The sequence below is a fragment of the Schistocerca americana genome, chromosome 6 (assembly GCF_021461395.2).
Source record: "Schistocerca americana isolate TAMUIC-IGC-003095 chromosome 6, iqSchAmer2.1, whole genome shotgun sequence".
Lineage (NCBI taxonomy): Eukaryota > Metazoa > Arthropoda > Insecta > Orthoptera > Acrididae > Schistocerca > Schistocerca americana.
In genome coordinates this window covers 89,332,534-89,355,695 of record NC_060124.1, presented here as the reverse complement: position 1 = coordinate 89,355,695, position 23,162 = coordinate 89,332,534, and the positions used below count along the sequence as shown (strand labels likewise).

General features: G+C 43.0%; 1 protein-coding gene across 2 annotated transcripts in view; it reads left to right on the top strand.

Annotated features, from left to right (window-relative positions):
* Nucleotides 1-19,697, top strand: part of LOC124619272 (probable aminopeptidase NPEPL1) — a 48,718-nt gene extending 29,021 nt beyond the window's left edge. For both annotated transcript variants that reach the window (XM_047145541.1, XM_047145542.1), the window contains exons 8-10: nucleotides 375-551; nucleotides 6,559-6,669; nucleotides 19,295-19,697. In XM_047145541.1, the coding sequence (XP_047001497.1) occupies nucleotides 375-551; nucleotides 6,559-6,669; nucleotides 19,295-19,438 (432 nt within the window). In that variant the 3' untranslated portion in view covers nucleotides 19,439-19,697. The remainder of the gene's footprint in view (nucleotides 1-374; nucleotides 552-6,558; nucleotides 6,670-19,294) is intronic.
* The last annotated feature ends 3,465 nt before the right edge of the window (nucleotides 19,698-23,162 follow it).

The following is a 23,162-nucleotide window of genomic DNA, read 5'->3' as shown; positions in this document are numbered from 1 at the left end:
CTAAATTGTTGGATAAAAAAGATTAGTATCTTTTGAAGATGTCTGGTATATTCATTTTTTACAATACTGGTATTCTGGAATATAACTATAGCTTTTGTTCTGCTGTAGTTGCATTTTAGAAATATGATTTAAAAGTAAATGAAAATAGATAAATTGTAATTTAGTGTGATTCCTCAAGAGATGGGAATGGGGATGAGAATAAAAATTTAAATTACTGTCTATATTATCAGTATTTGAATTTTCAGTATTGTAACATTTGTCTCCCAAAAATTTTGTCAAAGGTGGAAAAAACTGCACTGTTAGGTAACTTGACACTTAAATTGTGACAATACTTTGTATAATCAATGGAGTAATATCATATTTTCACTGTGCAGGGTATATCAACTGGAAAGTACCATGCTGCTGTTTTAACTAACAGTGGACAATGGGAGACAGCTACTGTGACTGCAGGCCGCATCTCAGGTGACCTTGTCTTCCCTATACCATATTGTCCTGAGCTACATTTTAGTGAATTTGCATCTGCGGTGGCTGACATGAAGAATTCAGTGGCCGTAAGTTTTATCCATAATATAGTTTAATTGTCAATAGATCTGAAGCTGTGCGTGGCAGTTAGCAGATTAGAGTTGCATTATTATTATATTAGTTGTAAACACAGTGTATATTTAAGCATTATTATTAGATTAGTTCTAAAAACAGTGTATATTTTAGAAGACAGTTGATTGCGTACATAATTTTACTGAATGCCCCATTTTCTCTGTATCTTTCTAAATCTACTTGCATGTGGCAGTCTGTGAGACAACCATTGTACAGTAATCAAGCCTGTAGAAGTTCTAAGACTCTTGTTAACATTAGTAAAAAAAGGCACTTATATACCAAGTTTCCATAAAATGATAGCTCATTTTTCTTACTTCAACATATATTTACAAATTTATAATTTCTTTGGACTGGTCAGAGTGCAAACAGTTGAATCACCAAGTATTTTGCTCACCAGAGGGCTCATGACTCTTTTGTGTGTGGTGCACATTGGGCCCCAAGCTATTGCAGCCCTTTTTTCCTTCCTGGGCTGCATTCCCTTCCCCAACGTGCCTCTCCCTTCCTGCCCTTGCTCCTTCCCCTCTCTCTGTGTCCTTGCTTACATCAGCCTTGTTATCCTCATGAATCTTCTATCCCATGTGCTGTGGGATCTCTTCTCTCCCCCTCCCTGCTTTGGGGTTTGACTTCCCCTTCTGAATTTTCTCTCTGTAGTGTGAGCCAACTGGGGAAGAACACTTTACTTAGCGTATTCGGCATTTGGCCTTACTGCGTTTTCCATCTTATAATCAATGCAGTTGTCCTTTTCATGCTATATTGCCAGAAAGATAGCCATTCCGTGTGGTGGGGGTCTTACGTACCCTTTTGGCTGAGGCCCCCCCCCCCCCCCCACCACGCTCGCTGCATTTCCTGGTTTACAAGAAAATACAGTAGTGTTTATCCTAGACTGAGTCTCATCAGAAATATGACTGTCTTCACCCTGTGTCTATGACATCTAACTTTGCCTCTGTTAAGTCCTTTGCACCTTCTCCTTATCCCAGTCCTGACCCCCTCCCCTGTATGTGCCACCCACCCCACCCGGCCAGAGAAGTGTCCTGTACTTCAGCGTCTGCTGGTGATGGGGCCTTCTCATGGAACCCCTTCTCCTGGCGTCTTCCAGGTTAGAGGTCTGTTGGTACGTGTCAGCCATGGGACCCACATTACATGCGCCCTAAGATCACCTGCTCTTTGTCAGTTCCAGGTCTCATTGAAGCCTGCTTTCTTTCTCCTGTGAAATAAAAAAAGGAGAAACAAGTGTCAGGACAAGGCCCCACCGCTACCTCTGAAGGTGCCAACTCCCCCCTTGCGACCTGACCCCCCTTTTTTTTGAATGCTGCCCTGTCCTAGTTGGTGACTTGTAGTGACCTGGCGGTGTGACCAGACCCAGCCCATTCACCTCACATTTAGACCCTTGTTTCATGATTATTCAATGAAATTTTAATGAAAACTGCCATCACCTTCCGGAGTTGCAGTCCCTCATTTCCTTTTACTCTGCAGCTTGTGTCATTTTATAGGAATCTCATTTTACCGATGCTCACTCGCTGACGCGTCATGGGTTCTGTGCTTTGTCAGAACAGGGTTGTCCTTTTGAAGGCTTCGAGTGGTATTTGCACATTGCTGCATACAGATGTTGTTAGTACATGGACTCCCCTTTGTACCACATTGGAAGCGGTTACCATCAGGACTCTGTGGTCACAGTTTGCAATTTCTGTCTCTCTCCTGACATGAACCTCATCCACTGCCCTCCTTCAGCAACTCCCCCCTCCCTTCCTCCTCCTCGGGGATTTTAATGCCCATCACCTCTTTTGGGCAGTGCTTCTGTCTAGTCTGGGGTCTCTTCATAGACCAGTTTTTTGCAGATCACGAGTTGTGCTTTCTTAATGATGATTCCTACCCGTTTTAGTGCTGCTTATGGCACTTTCTCTGCCATTGATCTTTGGTCACATCCCCTCCTCTTCTCCCTTCATTACACTGGTCACTGCTGCAATAGCAACCACTTCCTGTTGATTCTTTCATTCCCTCTTGCCTCCAGATGGTTAGGTTACCCCGCAGGACTTTCCATTACATTGATTGGCATCCATATACCTCCTAGATTGTGTTTACTCCCTCTTTGTCAGGTTGTATTGATAAAGTCATCCATGACTTACAATTATTTACGCCGATGAATTGCCATTCCTCACATGACGGGCCTCTTTAGCCCCAAGCAGCCCCATGGTGGAGCACGGCCATTGCCATCACCATCCATGATTGCTGTCGAGCCTTGCAACACCTTAAGTGGCACCTGTCCTCCTCTCATCTTTTTTTAAACATCTTTGCACCAAAACCCATTACTTCTTAATCAAATAGAGCAAACCGGTGTAATGGGAACTCTTTGTCTCTTCCATAGATTCTTCTGTCATGAGTGTGGGCTACACTCTGCATCCTCCAGGGTTGTCGGAGGCCATCTTCCATGTAAGGATCAGTGAGAACACCTTGCGATCTATTTCAGCGCCAGCCTCCTATCTGCCCACCTTCCTCCTCTGGAAACAGTGAACCGAAGCTTCCCACTTACATTTTACCCCATGTCAGGAAGAATCCTACAATGAACCTTTCACTGAATGGGAACTGGCCCTCTCCTCTTCCCCCTATTCAGCCCCAGACCCTGATTCCATCCAAAACCAATTGTTTCAACAGCTCAGTCCTCCACAACGATGATACCTCCTGCAGGTGTTTAACCTTATTTGGCTGCAAGGTATTTTCCCGTCAGTGGAGGAACAGCACTGTGGATCCCTCCTTAAGCTGGGTAAGGATGAGTCATCCATCAATAGTTACCAAGCAATCAGTCTGACCAACATCCCCTGCAAGTTATTGAAGGGGTGGTGGCTCATCAGCTCTGTCAGATCCTCGAATCTCATGACCTTTTCTCTTGCTACCATTGGGGCTTTCTGGAGGGATGGTCTCTGACTGATCATCTGCTTTGGTTGGAAACTGCAGTTTGGCTGGCTCTTTCTCAGCGTAACCATCTTTTCACAGTTTTCTTCAATCTTTGTAAGGCATACAAAACGGCTTGGTACCATCACATCTTTCTTACACTTCATGAGATACTACTCCATGAGTAGTATCTTTGGGACCCCTGCCCCATTTTTATTCACCTGTTCTTGTCCCACAGGTTGCTCTGAGTTCAGGTTGGCACTGTTCTCAGCTCTTCGCGGACTGAGGAGAATGGCAGTCCACAGGGTTCTATATTAAGTGTCCTTATTTTCTTTGTTACTATTAATGGACTTGTGGGCTTTGTCGGACGGTTGATTACCCTGCTTTGTATGGTTTATTTGGGCTAGATCCAACTTTGGTGGCCCCCGCAGAGTGACAGCTCCAGTGCACCATCCACGTACTGTTTTGTGGACTCTCTCACATGGTTTTCAATTCTTTCCCCAAACCATGAGTGGTGCATTTCTGTCGCCATACTACAGTCCATCTCGATCTGGAGCTCTACCTCATTGCTCAATGCCTGACTGTGGTCCCCAGCAAACTTACTTAATTGCCCCATATCCACCTTCTGAAGATTTGGTGTTTCCGTAAACTCAGTGTGCTTCTCTTCCTTGGCCACACATCTTGGGGTGCGGATTGTTGGGACTTTTCTGCTTTTATTGGGCTTTAGTTCTGTTCCATCTGGACTATGGTTGTCAAGTTTGTGGCTCAGCTGCCCCTTCCACACTGTTCCTCTTGGACCCAGTCTACCACAGTAGTATCCATTTGGCAACTGGTGCCTTTTATTCTAGCACTGTCAGTCTTCTGGTTGGCACTGGGATTCCGTCCTGTCCCCCCCCCCCCCTTTTTTTTGGTTCAGCAGTCCCAGCGCATGGTTTCCTGAGCAAGTTCTATCAGCTCTTTCCATGCTTACCCCTCCTATTCTATTCTTTTTGTGGCGCCAGGAAGTTGCCTGACCTCGGTTGAGTTTACTAGTTGGGCTCTGCCACACTTCTATCACAAATTCCATCTTCCCTCTTGTTCCCTTCCCAAGGCCACTTTCTCTCCTGGAACCCCCCCCCCCCTTTCCTGTCCACCCTCCACCCCTCCCAGCTAGTTCCACAGCCCTAGATTCAGATGGATCTCTCTTGTGATCCAAAAGCCCCCATCACTCTGATGGTGTTCAGTCATTTGTTCTGCCCCCTTTTACGGGAGTTTCGGGGTCCTATAGTTTTTTTACGCTGTGGCTCTAAATCCTCCAAATCCACCAATATACTTTCACATCTTGTGTTGGCATGGCACACCATCTCCTACCTTCCATGTGTATGATGTTTACTGCCAAACTAGTGGCCATTTACTCAGCCCTTTGCTTTATTAAACGGTCCTCCCTTGTCCAACTTTGTTGTGTATGTACTCAATGAGTTCCCTTCAGGCTATTGCTCAGTGTTTTTCCCACCACCCATTGGTCTCTGCCATTGACGACGCTGTTGCTGATCTTGACCGTGCTGCTTGTTTGGTTGATTTCCTTTGGGTTCCCAACCACTTGGGTAATCCAGATAATGAGCTTGCCGATTATCTGGCTGGGAGGGCAACCACCTACCACCTCTGTGACTCCTCCAGGGGTGGATTTGCAGCTTCTTGTCAAATTTCGTTTTTGCTCATTGGTGGGCTGGCACTTGTTCCCGTCCAACAAATTTTGTTAAACTAAGGGTCCACCTCTATGTGGTGTTCTTCCTTCTGCCTCTCCCAGCGGGAATCTACCATCATCTGCTATCTTCGTATCGGCCATACCAGGTTGACCTACAGTTCTTTTACTCTGTAATGGGGCCACTCCCCTCCTCTCTTTGTAGTTGCAGGGTCCCCCTCACAGTGATCCGTATTTTGCTGTACTGCCTCCACCTTTCGGCCCTTTGAACTAAATATGTCCTACCACTCTCCACGTCATGGGTGCTAGTGGATGACCTTCACTTGGTCATGTCTGTCCTCGGTTTTTTTTGCAGAAGTGTTTGTCCTCCCAGATTTCAGTTCCTGCATTGCCGTCTGGAACTAGAGTCTCCCAGTTTAGGAGGCCTTTGACCTTGCCTGCACAACAACCAGGTTCCTCCCCCCCCTCCCCCCCTCCTTTCCCTGTATTTTGTCTAGTCTTTTGTGCCATTTTGTTCTCCTTTTTTTGTGTTGTCTCCCTGTGGTGTCATGGTAATGGTATAGTATGGTATGGTATGAGATGGGGATTGGGATTTGTCTGCAGCAGTGGTGGTGGTGGTGCCTGCACCCCAGCATGCATAGTGCTTCTGGGATGCGTCCTGCTCTCGCCCCTGCCCACCTCACCTCCTTTCCTGTTCCTTACTCTTCCTGCCACTCCAATGTTCCTTCTGTGTCTTTGTTTGCCCAGTTCCCTATCTCATCAACTGGACTATGCTGTTAGCATTGTACCTCCTGTTGTTACTGCCACCTGGAATTGTGGGACCGATGACCTCGTTCTTTGGTCTCCTCCCCCCCTCCCAATCAACCAATCGAGTATCTCTCTCTTTCCGTGTCATGTTAATATGGCAGTTCTCGAGTCAGAGTTGTAAGGAGCAAAAAACTAAAATTAAAAGCAATAAATCAAAAAGAAAAATTAAATTAACAGAAAACAATAGAAGTCACAATATATAGGAAGGGGTGTGGAGCAACAGATGTCACTTGTCAATCAGAAACAATCTTTGTTTTTTATGGTTTTATTAAAAATCTCTTCTTAAGAGGAATGTCTATGATTCAAGGTGGTGGTAGTGTAATCTCTTCCAAACAGGACTAAATTACCAGTTACAACTTTTTGTAGCTGTGTGTTCATTGTGTACATGCACAGTGGTGTGTACTGCAGTGAAATGTCAAACAACATTTTGACAAAATTGCTTACAATTTTTTTTTTAGGTGTTCTGCAATAATCCATAGTAACCTAAAAGAAGATGGCAAGTACCAACAAACTGAATAACTTTTACTTCTCACTTTTATTTTATTTCTATTTCTGTTTCAATGTTCAGAAATATTCTTTCCTCTTTTCAGGATCGGAGCAATGCCCAGTCTTCATGTGCAGGACTGTTTGTTGGTGCGCACCTTGGCTTTGATTATCCTGGAGCCTGGATACATGTCGACATGGCGTATCCTGTGCATAGTGTGAGTACTTTTTTCCTCAACCCGAGTAAAGTTACATAATCTTTAAGCAGTGTGCCATATGTTAGGACTTGTCAGCAAATATCAGAATAATTGTTAATGTATGCCTTCAAATATCAGAATAATTGTTAACATACACGTTCAAGAAATAATGTTACTAACACCACCACTTGACTACATAGTCACTTGCTTGCTGAGAAAGACTTGATTTCAATAGCATTATCACAAGTAAGAAATGAGTACAGAAACAGTGACAATGCTGTGAACTGTGCGGCACAAAGTAAGAATATTCTAAAGTTCTGTCTTGTTAGGGCAAGCAGTCGTGTTGATCTTAATTATATTGTAAATATTGTCTAATGGAAAAACAGAAATTTGACTCATTTACAAATATTTTTATTCAGTCACAACCACAAGATGTAATACACAGTACTGGTTTCAGTTATTTCTAGCAATATTTTGATGTTAGATATAGTATGCAACAGCAATTCACTATGCTCTGCTGTAGCTAATTATCTCAGATATACCACCATAATGCTGCTGAAGATAGGGAAGGAAAAAGAAAGGAATGGGACAGGCATAGCACATTCATTTTGAGTATATACAATGTGTCCAGAAATGTCATGACAGACTTCTAGGGAGGTGTGGCACATCACAAGGATTGAGAATTGCATAACAGCTCAGAACACAAACATCATGTGTAACTGGTACCGGAAGTTTATTTATTTATTTATCCATCTATCCATCCATAGACACTCGAATCCTGCCTCGGGCATGGATGTGTTTGATGGCCTTAGGTTAGTCAGGTTTAATTAGTTCTAAGTTCTAGGCAACTGATGACCTCAGAAGCTAAGTCGCATAGTGCTCAGAGCCATTTGAACCATCCATAGACAATGTAAATTCTATGGATATGTCAACACATAAATGCATAAAATACAGACACAGAGATACATAAACATACACAATTACACACATAAATAGATACAGACATGTCTTGCTTTACTGAGTTACCCATTTTGACATTGTATTTCACTGTTCTATTGAACATATTGTAAAATGCCTCTTAATTTCAGTAATTAATTATTAGAATTATTGTCAACAAAATTTACACATTGTTTTAGGTAGTCTAATATAAATACACTTTTCTAACAAATAATTTTTAGGTCATTCCTGAAGGCATGTTTAATTCCATTATATAGCACACACTTTTGTGTGTGTGTGTGTGTGTGTGTGTGTGTGTGTGTGTGTGTGTGTGTTTTGAGATGTGTGATGGCTGTAACTGGTTCCATGTTCATGTAGAGACCTGTTCATTGTGTACTGATCAGTGTGTCCTTTTTTTTTTTTTTGGATTGCTGTTTGCAAAATGTACTCGCATCAAAGAGTCAAGATTCCCATAGATTTAAACAGCTCAGTACAGCAAGTTGTCTTGCTACATTTTGTCATAATTTGTACAGCCCTTTTTTGTAGCTTAAAGAGTGTTTGTCTGTTCTGCTCATTTGTTCCCCAGAACATTATCCCATAACTCATCACAGAATGAATATATGCAAAGTAAGTTGTTCTAGTGCATGAGCTACTTCAATCAGAATTTATTAGTCTTAAGTGCAAAGCATGCTGAAGCTATTCGTTTCCCAAGGACAGTAACGTACTCAGTCCATTTTAGTTGTGCATCAACCTGCACCCCTAGAAATTTGGTTTGTGATAGACATTCTGTGAGCTCATCTTTCACTTTTAAAGAGTTATTTTTGGGTTTTCTGCTTATGTGGAAACTAATACTTTTTTTTAGAAGAATGTTAATGTCATCAGCAAACAATACCGTTCCATCGTGTTTGACACTGTTGAAGATCGGAAAGGAAACGAGTATGTGATTCATTTGAAACATTTATTGGACATAATGAGTACACATTGTGTACAACATGAATACAGCTCTAATGCTACAATAAATGCTTGAAGTTTGCACTATCAGAGGCCATGCATACTGATACCAACAGAGCATCAAGTGCCTGACATGCTCAAACACACTGGGAGTTTATTTGATTGTAGCAGCTGCCCAGACGATGATGTGATGAGATCCATTTCAGACTCATTAGGATAACAATACAAGAGAGAAACATTCATTTTTATTGGCTCTTCATAGGTACCTGAACAAGTCATTCCCACATTCGTTGATTGGGCATAATGGACTGGTTCCGTGGCACTCACAAAACCTCTCATGTATCATGATCCTGTGGAGTCTGAAATTGATCTCGTCGCAAGAATTATCTGCACAGCTGCTCCAATCAAAAAGAAACTCCCGGTATGTTCAAGCTTGGCTGGCAGTTAATACTCCATCGGTGTCAGACATGCGTGGCATCTGACAGTACAAAATTGGAGCATTAGAGCTCTATTCATGTCGTACACTATGTGTACTCATATGTCCAATAAAGTTTCAAAAAAATCAGTCTCTTGTTTCCTTTCCGATCATCGACATCTGCTACCACTCACCTTTGATGTTTGTGGCCATAGCTTGCTATGCAGTTACCAATCCTAACAATGTGCCCAACCTCCCCTAGAAGTTAGCGGCAACATTTCTGTGGTACCCTGTAAAATTGGGTTATATGGAGCTGATTGTGTTAAAACAATGAACTGAACATCTCAATGGAGATTTTATATTCTAAAACAAACCAGAAAAATATGCTGGTGTAATGGAATATTAAAATTATAGCTCATTGTTTTATAATGTTGGCAGTTACACAAAACATTTACTAAAATATTAACCCATTGTTTAAAAGAATGTCAAAGTACAATCACATAGGCACAAAAAATTAGTAATTGGTAGTTTCATACAAAATATAAATGATGCAGCACTGTACATTGCTGCTGCTGGATCATGTGCCTTGTAGTGGTGGTTGATTTCCTGTAGTGTTGTGAGCCAGTGTTGTGAGCCACTTGCAGGTGTTTTGACATCGTGGACACCAGCCATTTAAAACACTCCATAAGTAGCTCCAATTGAATATACCATTACCAATCAGTTCCAAGCTGACCAATCTCAAAGTACAGTTCATAAATAATATTACTTGGTATAATTACCTGGTTTGTTGATAAACTTCTTTGGAATCTGTTCACAATGAACATAAATGTCCAATTCTTTAAGAATGGTAATCAGTTTTCCCTTTATAGTGCTATGCAAGACTTCATATTATATGTAGGCTTGTGACAATGTGTTTTCTTATTATTATTTATTATTGTTATGTACATCCAAAAAATGTGTTGTTTTCTATACAGATCTACTCTTTTAAATATTGCAGTGATTCATCTCGTTTGTCCAGTATAGATCTTATTCCAATAAATATGTGCTCAAATTTTTGACTGTTCTACTAAACAAATTGTAATGGAGAATTTGTAGTTTGGGGATTCATATAAAAACATATAGCTAGCAGAGGATAGTTGTCAAACATCATACAGAATCTGCCATTTACCTTCACAATAAATAGAATCCTGAGCAGAGTCCTGACAAACATGATGAACTATACAGTAAATATATCAGTTTCATTAATAGCTAATTGAAAGGCCTTTCTCACCTGAACAAGAATGTGTAACCATTGGGGAGAGGTCAACAAAAACCATGTGATAGTGGTGAGTTCCTGTGGCCTTAGTCCAAAAGGTTTTCACTGTTCTACCCTAGGTTGTATAAGAGCTGTTGTCATGTATGTTGCTGTTATGCTGCTTCTTGATGAATGATACTGTAGTTCTACTGTGTGTGAAGATGGCTATAATAGGCATAAACTGGTAATATTTGTATTACCTTTTGGGACTATGACTGAATAAAATCTGTTGTAAAAGTGTAGTGCTTTAACACACACACACACACACACACACAGAGAGAGAGAGAGAGAGAGAGATGGCTACATTGTGCTGTAGGAATACACAGTGCCGTGACTGCAGTTTGGCTAGGGAAAAGGGAGAAAGGACACTTCAGTTTTTCCACATTATCATCCATTCTTGAAGTTAATGGTCTACCTACACACACTTTGCCTCGCACTATTTGTTGACCTCCTAAAAAGAACTGGTGCATCCAAATACCCATGTCCCTTGCAATTTTTCGTAACTGCCAGTAACGGCTTCGAACAGAATTTGATAGTGCGATGTTGGTCGTATTTCTACTGGTCTATTTTTGTAAAACATTATTTCAGAAGCTCTCAACATAATGTTAAGCAACTGCAGCAAGTTCAACCAGGTATGGAGTTCAGGGCACAATTCAGCATAACTGATGCGGAGAGGAAGTAGCAGTGTTACCATTCTCACTTACCTTTATAATACATTTTGTGTATTAGTGTTTGCTTTTCTGTGTAAGAAGTGCAGGAACACAGATATCGGTATTGATTAACAAGTTTCACTGTGCATCTGGTTTTAATGTTATAGATAAGGTTGCATGTTTAAGATACAGCAGTCAGTTTTGACTCCAGTTTTATTCTTATTATTGGTAAACAAATCCCACTGTCTGCCACATGAAGCTGAAATGGTCGTCTTTGCTGAAAGTACAATCAGTGTAAAGTTTAGTGGAGAAACTTTTAGCCCAGGAAAGTTAAATTATGTATTTAAAATAATCAAAAGTTTGTTGGTAGAGGGACTCACTGAAGTTGGATGAAACATAGTAAATTAATTTTTGGTTTTCACGAGAGAGAACCATAGCACCACTGGATTGTTGGAAATAAAATAAAAATTAAATTTTGATGTGCATCGTACATCAGATGACAGATCTTGTTCTAGAATCCTTGCATCAACAGTAATAGGTGACTCATGCTTGCTTCATTTCATCTCGGACACCTAAAGGCAAATTCTGCTGCTTTTCCTTCATTTCTCTTCCTCTCCCTTCAACTTTTCTGCCAGAAGGAGCCACTGGCTCTGAAAGCTTGTAAAAGTTAAGTTCTGCTTAGACTTTCTTTGTTACATCACTAATTTTGGGTTAAAAAGTACATGGCATTATTGCCATTAAATGGGAATACCATAGTACAAACAAAACTTAATGAAAAATTAAACAATGGAAAATCTGGAATGGAATAATGGCAGTATTATGAAAAGGATAGATTGCTGCTCACCATACAGCACAGATGTTGAGTCACAGACAGGCACAGCAAAAAGACTACTAAACACACTAGCTTTTGGAGCCCCAGCAACCAGACAGTGTTCATGGGTGTGTGAGCTGCGTTTGTGTGAGTGTGTATGTATGTTGTCTATTTCAGAAAAAGGCCTTCTGGCCGAAAGCTTACGTGTTTAGTAGTCTTTTTGTTGCACTGTCTGCATCTCAACATCTCTGCTATATGGTGAATAAATATCTATCCTTTTCATAATTTTATGTAAATGGATAGATAAAAAATCTACTCACCAAGTGGTGGCAGGAGGACATGCACACAAAAGGGTATAACCTTTACAAGCTTTCAGAGCCAGTAGCTCCTTCTGGCAGAAAAGTTGAAGGGAGAGGAAGAGGAGTGAAGGAAAAGGACTGGAGAGGTTTAGGGAAAGGGGTATAGTTCAGAAAAGTCACCCAGAACCCCGGGTCAGGGGAGGTTTACCAGAGGGGTTGAGAAGGAAGGATTAATTGTTGGGGACTGCAACAGACTAGATTTGAAAACATGAGAGCTTAAATGTGGAAGACAGGATAAATATGCAAGACAGAGATTACTACTACAGCATCATGCACAAGAGTGAAAAGCAAAGTGTATTGTATGTAACAGAGGTGGGAGGGGAAATGGCGAAAAGTAGACAGGTCAGAAAATGAAAGATGTAAAAAACTAAAATGGAGTGAAGAAAGGAGTAGTTGCTCTGAAAAAAAAAAAAAAAAAAAAAAACTGAGACGGAAGGAATTAACATAAGTTACAGCCAGGTGGCTGACGAGAATCAAAGACATGTTGTAGTGCTAGTTCCCACCTGTGAAGCTCAGAGAAACAGGTGTCTGGAGGAAGAATCCAGACGATGCCTGTGGTGGAACAGGCACCAAGGTCGTGACTGTCATGTTGTAGAGCATGCTCTGCAACAGGATATTGTGTGTTGCCTGTATACACTTTATGCCTATTTTTCACTCTTATTAACTCATGCACAATGTTTTAGTAGTAATCTGTGTCTTGCATATTTACCCTGTTTTCCACCTTTAAGCTCTCGGGTTTTCAAATCCTATCCATTACAGTCCCCAACAATCAGTCTTTCCTTCTCATCCTATCTGGTAAGTCTCCCCTGACCCGGGGTTCTGGGTGACTTTTCTGAACTGTACCCCTTTCCCTAAACCTCTCCATCCTTCTCCTGTACCCCTCTTCCTTCTCCTTCTCCTTCAACTCTTCTACCAGAAGAAGAAGAAGAAGAATCCACTGGCTCTAAAAGCTTGAAAAAGTTAAACCATCGTGTGTGTGTTCTCTACCGCCACATGGTGAACAGATTTTTTTATCTGTCCATTTACATTATATTGTCAGTAATTGATCTTTTCATAATGTTGTTGTGTCTGAATGGAAAGAGTTATATGGTACAAGCTGTCATATGCATGAAAATGGCAGTGTATTCACACAAGATGCTACTATTCAAGTGATTTATAAATTATACTGTTTGTGCACATAAAATAGGAAAAATGTACAAAGATATAATCCTGACCAAAGAATAAAGCTGGGGACAGAGCCATACTGCTTGGATGTCAAACTGCTCGCCACTCTTTGGCGGGCTTGTCCTAAGCTACCACAGGGCCCCAGCCTCTGCAGCATCTTTTTGCTTCCATGCTGCATGGCTATCCTCTTCCTATTTGTTTTCTCTCCCTTGGGGAACATGTCTGGAGCGTTTTTGGGAATGTTGCACATTGTCTGTAGCTGACGTAAGAAGTCTCACCACTGTTTTTCGTTCCCTTTTCCTTTCTTCGTTCACCTTCTCCTATCCTTCCTCTGCTTCGGTATTTGAGGCTCCTCTTTTTCTTCTTCCTCCCTGTGTGGTCCTGAAGGCCGGCCCACATGTATAATGTGTAACTGGTGACTGGATAACGCATAATTCCCAGCCCCAGTTCAACAGGTAGGGTTCACACGGCTGCTACCTTCCCAAATTGCTGATTGGTCCCTCTTATCAGGTGTTCGGGAGGTGTGAACAGTCACCTGAGGCTGGTGTGCCCCCTTGTGAAGGGGGCGTTCCGGTTGGTAGGAGCACACCATCGGAGACGCTGGCAGTCGTGGGGGATTTATTGGCAATCAGCCAGTCATCATCTTTGCAGTCCTCATCTACCAAATGTAAATGGAATGAAGTTCCCGATTCAAAGACCCTCCCATCTGCATCACAGTTCCTCGTGGTTTCACATACTGAAGACGGTCAGTCTTTCGCAATGGTAAATCCGTTTATTGTTCAGAAAGGTGTTGATGCAGTTGCCAGCTCTGAGAAATCCTGCTTTCATTTTTGGAATGTCAGTTTGCTTTTAGAGACTACTTCTGATTCTCAAGCAGAACTACTGCTTGCCGCTTCGCTTCTCCACAGCTATCCTGTTCATGTTGAGGCCCATAGAACTCTGAATTCTTCCCGTGGTGTTATTTACACTAAGCTGCTCTACATTCTGACTGAGGCTGAAATCCAAACATACCTCTCTGATCGGGGTATCATTGCCGTCCATCGGGTAATGAAAAAGGTAGATGCCTCCTTAGTGCCCACACCCACTCTTTTACTCGCCTGTGATAGGGTGGTGCTTCCGTCCTAGATCAAAGCAGTCTATGAAGTTATCACAGTCCGACCATATATTCCGAACCTGATGTGCTGATACCAGTGCCATCATTTCAGCCACACTCAAATGTCTTGTCAACACCCAGCCAAATGTGTAATCTGTGGTAGGGATGCGCATGAGGACGATTTTCCGCCTCCTTCTCCCCACTGTATCAACTGCAATGGCAACCATGTACCTTCTCTCAAGATTGTCCTATTATCTTGATGAGTGGGCTGTCCAACAGATCTGGGTAAAGGAAAATGTGCCTTACCCAGTCAGTCGCGAGATGTTGGCTAGTCCGAAACCCTGCATTATACTGTCTGGCACTTTCAGCACTGTTCTTCCTACATCTTGCTCCATGAAGAATATGGCCACGCGGACGTGACCTCAAATTCAGCTCCGAGGTTGCGAAATTGCCCAGTATCACGGTAGCATCGCCGTCCCCTCATCCAGCTGTGCAACAAGCTATCAAATGCTTGCTTCATGGGTCAGAGTCACCAGCTACACAATCAGCAGGCCAGAAAGGATGGAAGGAATATTCCCATGAAGAGATCCTGTGTCCCACCAGCCAGCTGGCAACCAAGTCTTCCTCTGCTAACTGGAAAGGCTTGAAGGAGTCCAACAAAGCCAAACAGTCTTCTCCTTCACCAACTCGAAGATCATCTTTGACAGTGTCGCCACGTAATACCTTCACCTCCATGTCGCCGGTGCGCACCTCCAACCATTTTTCTGCATTGGACTCTGCGGGCCGACAGCACAAGAAAGCTGACACTTGTGTGGACCTCCAGGGAGCAGGATCCTCCTGCCTCTGTACCCTGTAGCAGCAAGTCTTCGTAGGCTGGCTCTCGGCAGCTGCTGAGGTGACACCCCTTCATTTTTTCCTCATCATGACTCTCATCCAGTGGAATGTTCATGGCCTTCGATCCAAAAAAGAGGATTTATGGTTGCTTTTAGAATTGCAGCGTCCACTTGTACTCTGCCTTCAGGAAACAAAATTGTATCCTCATGACCACTTTGAGCTTTCACATTTCTTCCCAGTCCGTTTTGACCTTACCCCCTGAGGTCGCTCCATCTCATGGGGGAGTCATGCTGCTCATATGGGATGACATTCGTAGTCAGCCCATCTCCCTGACTACTCGCCTTCAAGATTTTGCAGTTCACCTTTTCCTTCCTCGGTTGACCTTTTCCCTTTGTACCATTTACATCCCTCCATCTTTTGATGTCACCAGGGCACACTTCCTCCAGTTTACTGGGCAGCTACCTTACCCATTTCTGCTGCTCAGTCACTGTAATGCGCACCATTCCCTTTGAGGTTCCCCCTGAACCTGTCGGAGAGGTGCCCTCTTGGCTGACCTTAATCAACTTAAACTCTTCTGCCTTAACATAGGAGCAAAACATCGTCTCGAGTGGTCTGTTTTCTCTGACACCTATTCAAGTGACCATTTTCCGTATGTTATCTGTTTCCTGACTCCTACCCCACCTTAATGCACACCCAAATGGCAGCTTGCTAAGGCCAACAAGTGGCTTTACTCCTCCCTGGTGACCATCAATGAAGAAAATTTCCCCAGTTGTGATGACCAGGTGGAATATCTTACAGACATATCCTTACCGCTGCAGAATATTCCATTCCTCTCACTTGCTCTTTACCACGCCACGTCCCAGTCCCTTGTTGGACTGAGGCATGCCGTGATGCAATTCGCACGCAGAGACACACACTTTGTGTTTTTAAATGTCATCCTACGATTCCAAACTTCATTTGTTATAATGAGATGCTTGCGCAGTGTGATCGCGTTCTTCAGGATAGCAAAAAAACTAGCTGGATTTCATTCACTAGTTCCAGCCCTTCCTCTGATGTGTGGGCCAACCTCCACCAACAGCTCTCTGGGACCAAAACGCATTCGCTAATTTCTGGCCCGACAGTAGCAGACAAAGTCATTGTGAACCGTATTGCAATCTCCAATACCTTGAGCTGCCATTTTGTGGAAATTTCAAGCTCCTTCTACTATCACTTTGCCTTCCTCCATTGGAAACGAGCAGTGGGGGCTCGGGCGATACTCGTCTGTTCTCAGAATCATGAGTGCTACAATGCCGCCTTTGCTATGAGGGAGCTAGATCATGCTCTCACTTCATCCCAATCCTCCTCCGCAGGGCCAGACACTGTTCACATTCAGGTGTTACAGCACCTGTCTCAAACGCATCTGGGCACGGGGCACATCTCCCAGATGCGGGCATGAAGCCACTTCCATACCCATATCTAAGCCCAGTAAGGACAAACACTTTCCCTCTAGCTACCACCCCATCTCTTTCACCAGTTGTGTTTGCAAGGTGATGGAATGTATGACTCATGCCCTGCTGGTATGGTGGCTCCAGTCTTGCAATCTACTCACCGCTGCACAATGTGGATTTCGAGTGCACTGTTCTGCAGTTGACCATCTTGTTACTTCGTCCACCCTTGTCATGAAGGGTTTTCTTCAGAAATCCCAGACTGTGGCCGTGTTTTTCGATTTGGAGAAAGCCTACAATACCTGCTGGAGGACTAGTATAATCCGTACTCTCTGCATGTGGGGCTTCCATGGTCGCCTGCCCTGTTTCCTTGAGGAATTTTTAAAAGATCGAGTTGTCAAGGTCCATGTGGGTTCTGCCTTGTCGGACACCTTTATCCAGGAAAATGGTGTGTCTCAGAGTTCCGTCTTGAGTGTAATCCTCTTTGCATCGCTATTAACCCTAAAATGGCCTTTCTCCCGCTGGGTATATCCGGCTCCCTTTCTGTTAACAATTTTGCCATATATTGCAGTTCTCCACATACCTGTCTCATTGAGTGGCATCTTCAGTGATGTCTCAGTTGTCTTTAATCATGGAGCATCAACAATGGCTTTCGTTTTTCCACTGACAAAACCGTTTGTATGAATTTCTGGCAGTGTAATTGGTTTCCCCCACCATGTTTACATCTTGGGCCTGTTGCTCTTTCATTCATTGAAACTACGAAATTCCTGTGGCTCATGCTCGACAGGAAACTTTCTTGATCCTCCCACGTGTCTTACCTGGCAGTCTGCTGTACACGTTTCCTCAGTGTCCTATGTGTCTTCAACGGTACTTCCTGGGGTGCAAATCAAACCATCCTCCTCTGTTTGTACTGGTCCCTTGTCCATGCGAAACTAGACTATGGGTGCTTGTTTATGCATCTGCTCGTCCGTCCCTCTTACACCATCTCAATACTATCCACCATCGTGGCGTACATTTGGCCACTGGCGCCTTTCGCACTAGCCCAGTTGAGAGTCGGTACCAGAAGCTGCTGAACTACCACTGTCCTACTGCCATGCCTTTCTCCCCAGCAGGCATGCATGCCATTTGTCTGCCATCCATGGCCACCCATCCTATGCCTCCTTCTTTGATAGCTTCTTTGATCGCCAGTATGGGGTGCGTCCCTCTTCTGTTACCTCCTGGAATTCGCTTTCAGCTCTTGCTCTGGTAGCTTAACTTCACGCTACCTGCAAGTTTCCCGGTGGGTGTGAACCCTTCACCACCTTGGCTTCGTGCGGCGGCCCGTGTTCACCTTGGCCTTCATTCACTTCCTAGGGACACTACTCCAGCCTCACTCTATCACCTTCAGTTTCATGACCTTCACATGCATCTTCGCGGTAGCCATTGTGTACACTGATGGCTCTCAGAGTGACCTTGGTGTTGGGTGTGCCTTCGTCATTGGCGCTGACATTTTTCGGTATAGGCTTCAGTCACACTGCTCAGTATTTACAGCAGAGCTCTTTGCCCAATATCAGGCCACAGAGTACACCCAGCGACACAGGCTTTTCTATTGTGACCTTTGCTCAGACTCTCAGTGCCCTTCAAAGCCTCTGTGCACTGCACACACTTTGACTATTTGTGTTGAACACTACACAGAAAGCGTTTGTCTGAAATTGGCCACCTTGTAGAGTTCTGTCCTTCTACAACATTCTCTGTCATGAAAATATGCAGTTATAAGAATCAGCTACCAGCCACTTTTAAGATGCAAATAGAATAAAAAACAGGAACATAGCGTGGGGAGGTCATGTTAGTTATACAACTTGCTGGTGAAATAGCACAGGCAGTAAGAGAGGACATGAATGAGTCAGCTATCTACAAATATTTGGGTGCAACAAATACCTAGAGAACATACTTTACTTGATTACTCTATAAACATACTACAATAGCCTATGTATTGCTCACATGGGGATCATGAGGATAAGATTAGAATAATTACTGCATGCACAGAGGCAATCAGACAATTATTCTTCCCACATTCCATATGCGAGTAACAGGAAGAAACCTTAATAGCTGGTACAGTGGGATGTACTCTCTGTTATGCACTTCAGAGGTTTGCAGATTAAGGAAGTGGATGTAGATATGAAGCAGAATAATCACATGGACTGTCTTGTAAATAAGAAAACCTACATCATTTCCGACCAACAGAGCACGTCAGGCATGTGCACAGAAGATAGCAGTGTAATAGTAATGTTGAAAAATCTTAATTGGCAGACACTTAAAGATAGTGTACACCTTCTTAAAAGACTTTCTTTTAGGTCCAAAAGAACAAATCATCCTCAGCCAGTTTGACATCTAGCCCATATATACGTTGCAGGCAAACAATGGCATGCACAGAACCGTACAAGCTGTCAATCTTGCCGTTTTTCATTCATGAATGGAGTGGAAAGAAAAATTAAATTATGCAACTAACGCATATATGTAGGTGTATAACCTAACAAAACAATTAGAGGAAATACCAAATGGTGCAAATATTGCTGTAAGTTTATTCAAATCAAGATGATTATTTGGAAATCGGAATTACTCTTATCATAATATTGGTATAGGAAATATGTCCTAACTGCATAATGTCAAAATAAAAAGAACCTTCAGCCTCAGAAATTCTTGAAACTGGTTTGTAAAGCTCCATTTGTCTTTCAGGGTGAACGTGCCACTGGTTATGGAGTTGCCCTCTTGCTTACATTGTTTGGTGGATTTTCAGAAGATGCACTGCTGCGTCAGCTTGCACCATCTAAAGCCTTTTCAGATGATGTTTGTGGTACAAAGAAGATAAGAAGAAATTAAATGAATACTGATGGATGGTCCTCTGTATTAATTCTTTTCTATGATGTCACTGCCTGTTTTGTTAACATGTGTAAAGAGCTAGCTGTATTGTGTTAATCACTATTTTCACAATCAGTGTGTACTGTATGTGGCAGATGGCATTGACTAATATAGCACGACCTTTGTATTTTTGCTTACAAATGAGCCAAAATTTGTGTATTGCATGTGCTCCTCTAATTTTGGGTTTTACTTAACAAGGAATTAAAAGTTTCTCTCCAAAGTCTTTGGCATTATTTGTTTCTCCATGTTCTCCTCACTCCTTGTATACCAGGCTATTTGCGATGTCTGATTACTCAACAGAAATACTTAGGATATTATTAGGAGTGATTTTCAGGTACAGCACATGCCTGTGTTCAGAATATGCAAGTTAGTTTTATCCTTCGAACAGTAATCAACAAAAAAAAGGACGTTTCACACTCTAAAAAACAGTGGTTGCACTTTTGGCCAATATCCCACAAATACAAACAACTATTTGCACAAAACTCTCACATAGTTAATTCTTTATGTAAAACATACTGTAGTCATTGGGATATAGCAACAATGTCACCTATTCCATACACCTTGAAATCAGTTGATCGCCCAAGGTTTTCAACTGGGGTTGCAGTTTTGGGATAATCCGCAAGAAGAGGAAAACTGCATTTGAATTCAGCAGCTATTTCTTAACTGTTAAAAATGAAGGTACAAACTCCTAAATCACCACCAACTTTCAATGGTTTCATTAGTACTAAACCAATCAAAATGAAGAATTCCATTATTAGAGGGAATTCCTGCTTTCTGCATGAAAGAAGACTAGATTAATTACTACACCTTTCTAAATAGAAATATTCGGCAGATGTAGCAGACATTTAAGTTATTGCCCAACACACATAAACAAAATTTTATTGATACCAGAGTAGGAAAGTTGCTACTCACCATATAGCGGAGACGCTGAGTCGCGATAGGTACAATAAAAGGATTCACACAATTAAAGCTTTCTGCCATTTAAGGCCTGAGTGTGGTCTCTGCTCTCTGAGACTGCAGATGTTTGTGCAAGTTGCGTTTATGTGTGTGTGTGTGTGTGTGTGTGTGTGTGTGTGTGTGTGTGTGTGTGTGTGTGTGTGTACTGCTGACAAAGGCCTTAATGCCCGAAAGCTTTAAATGTGTGAATCTTTTTATTGTGCTAAATGATTAATGGAAAATATCATATAATGATGTGAAACAAATAATAACAAAGAGATAGAGAGGCTGGTCAGTACTTACCTCAACTCAGTACAGCCGATAGATACACAAAATAGAACAGAAAATTTATGTATCCTAGCTTTCGGAACTTTGTTCCTTCGTCAGGGAGGGGAGAGGGGAAAAAAGGGGAAGAAGGGAAAGTGGATTCAGTTACTCACAACCCAGGTTATGAAGCAACAGGGGAAAGGTAAACAGGGAGGGTAGCAAAGGTGGAGGCATGGGTGTCAGAGGGAAGCCAAAGGTATTCTGTAAGTACTGTGCCAGCTTCAAACCAAAGAGGATACATACAGAAGTAAAGAGGTATATAGTTCAAAGATGAACACAACTATGTAGGATGAAAAGATGCTTCAATGGCTAAAGAGGAAAGGGAAAGAGGAGAAGACTGAAGAGTAAATGGGAGTGAAGTTGGTTAATGTAGGTTCAGTCCAGGGGGATGGCGGGATGAAAGGATGTGTTGGAGTGCAAGTTCCCATCTCCGCAGTTCCAAGGGACTGGTGTAGGGTGGGAGAAGCCAAATGGCACGTACAGTGTAGCAGGTTCCTAGGTCCCTAGAATTATGCTGGAGGGCATTCTCTGCTACTGGGTATTGGACATCTCCTAGGCGGACAGTTCTTCTGTGCCCGTTCATGCGCTCAGCCAGTTTAGTTGTCATCATGCCAATGTAAAAGGCTGTGCAGTGCAAGCATGTCAGCTGATAAATGGCGTGTTGTTTCTCATGTGGCCCTGCCTTGCATTGTGTATATTTTACCAGTAGTGGTTGTAGGGGGATGCATGGGACAGGTTTTGCAGCGAGGTCGGTTACAGGGGTAGGAACCGCTGGGTAGAAAAGGTGGTCTGGGAATATTGTAGGGTTTGACAAGGATGTTACGGAGGTTAGGGGGGCGACGAAAGGCAACTCTGGGTGGTGTGGGGAGAATATTGTCAAGGGATGATCTCATCAAGGGATGATCTCATTTCAGGGCTTGACTTGAGAAAGTCACATCCCTGGCAGAGTAATTTGTTGATGTATTTGAGGCCAGGATAATATTGGGTGACAAGGGGGATGCTTCTGTGTGGTCTGGGGGTAGGATTATTGTTGTTGCACGGGGAGGAATGTATTGCTCGGGAGATCTATTTGTGGACGAGGTCTGCAGGATAGTTGCAGTAGAGGAAAGCACTGGTCAGGTTATTGGTGTAATTGTTGAGGGATTTGTCACTGGAACAGATACGTTTGCCACGAATACCTAGGCTGTATGGAAGGGAGCGTTTGATGTGGAATGGATGGCAGCTATCAAAGTGAAGGTACTGTTGTTTGTTTGTGGGTTTGATGTGGACAGAGGTGTGGATGTGAGCTTCAACAAGAAGGTGGTTTGTGTTTTGGAGAAGGACCAGGTGAAATTCAGATTTGAAAATGAGTTGAGGTTATGGAGGAAATTAAGGAGTGTTTCTTCACCATGAGTCCAGACCACAAAGATGTCATCTACAAACCTATACCAGGCCAGGGGAAGCAGCTGTTGGGCCTTCAGGAAAGCCTCTTCCATGTGGCCCATGAAGAGGTTGGCATAGGACGGAGCCATCCTGGTTCCCATGGCCATTTCCCTGATTTGTTTGTAGGTCTGGCCTTCAAAAGTGAAGTAATTATGGGTGAGGATGAAGTTGGTAAGTGTGATAAGGAACGAGGTTTTTGGAAGATCTTCAGGTGGGCGTTGGGAGAGGTAGTGTTCAAGGGCAGGGAGACCATGGGTATGTGGGATGTTTGTGTAAAGGGATGTAGCATCTATGGTGACAAGAAAGGTTTCAGGTGGGAGGGGAGTGGGAATGGATTTGAGGCGTTCTAGGAAGTGGTTTGTGTCTTTGATGTAGGATGGGAGTCTGCGGGTGATAGGTTGGAGGTGTTGGTCTACCAGAGCTGAGATACATTCTGTTGGGGCTTTGAAGCCTGCCACAATGGGATGGCCAGGATTGTTCTCTTTGTGGATTTTGGGTAATAGGTAGAAGGGAGGGGTACGTGGCTCAGCTGGAGTGAGTAGGTCTATGGAAGCCATTTTGAGGCCTTGTGTGGTACCTTAGATTTTTAGGATTTTCTGCAGCTCAGTCTGTATGGAGGGAATGGGATCCTGGGTAACAGCTTTGTGGGTTGAGGTGTCGGAGAGTTGACACAGTCCTTCTGCCACATACTCCACACAGTCAAGTACCACAGTTGTGGAGCCTCTATCCGCTGGGAGGATGACAATAGAGCGGTGTGCTTTCAGCTCCTTAATGGGACGGGATTCACCTGGGGTGATGTTGAGGGTTATTGGGACGTTCTTCAAGAAGGACTGGGAGGCAACACTTGGATGTGAGGATTGTGTCTATCACGACTCAGCATCTCCGCTATGTGGTGAGTAGCAACTTTCTTTCTCTGGTATTGTTACATTTCCATTGTTTGATTGAAAATTTTATTGACTTAATTTCCACCTGTGTGCCTTGGCAAGAATTTTTCCACCTC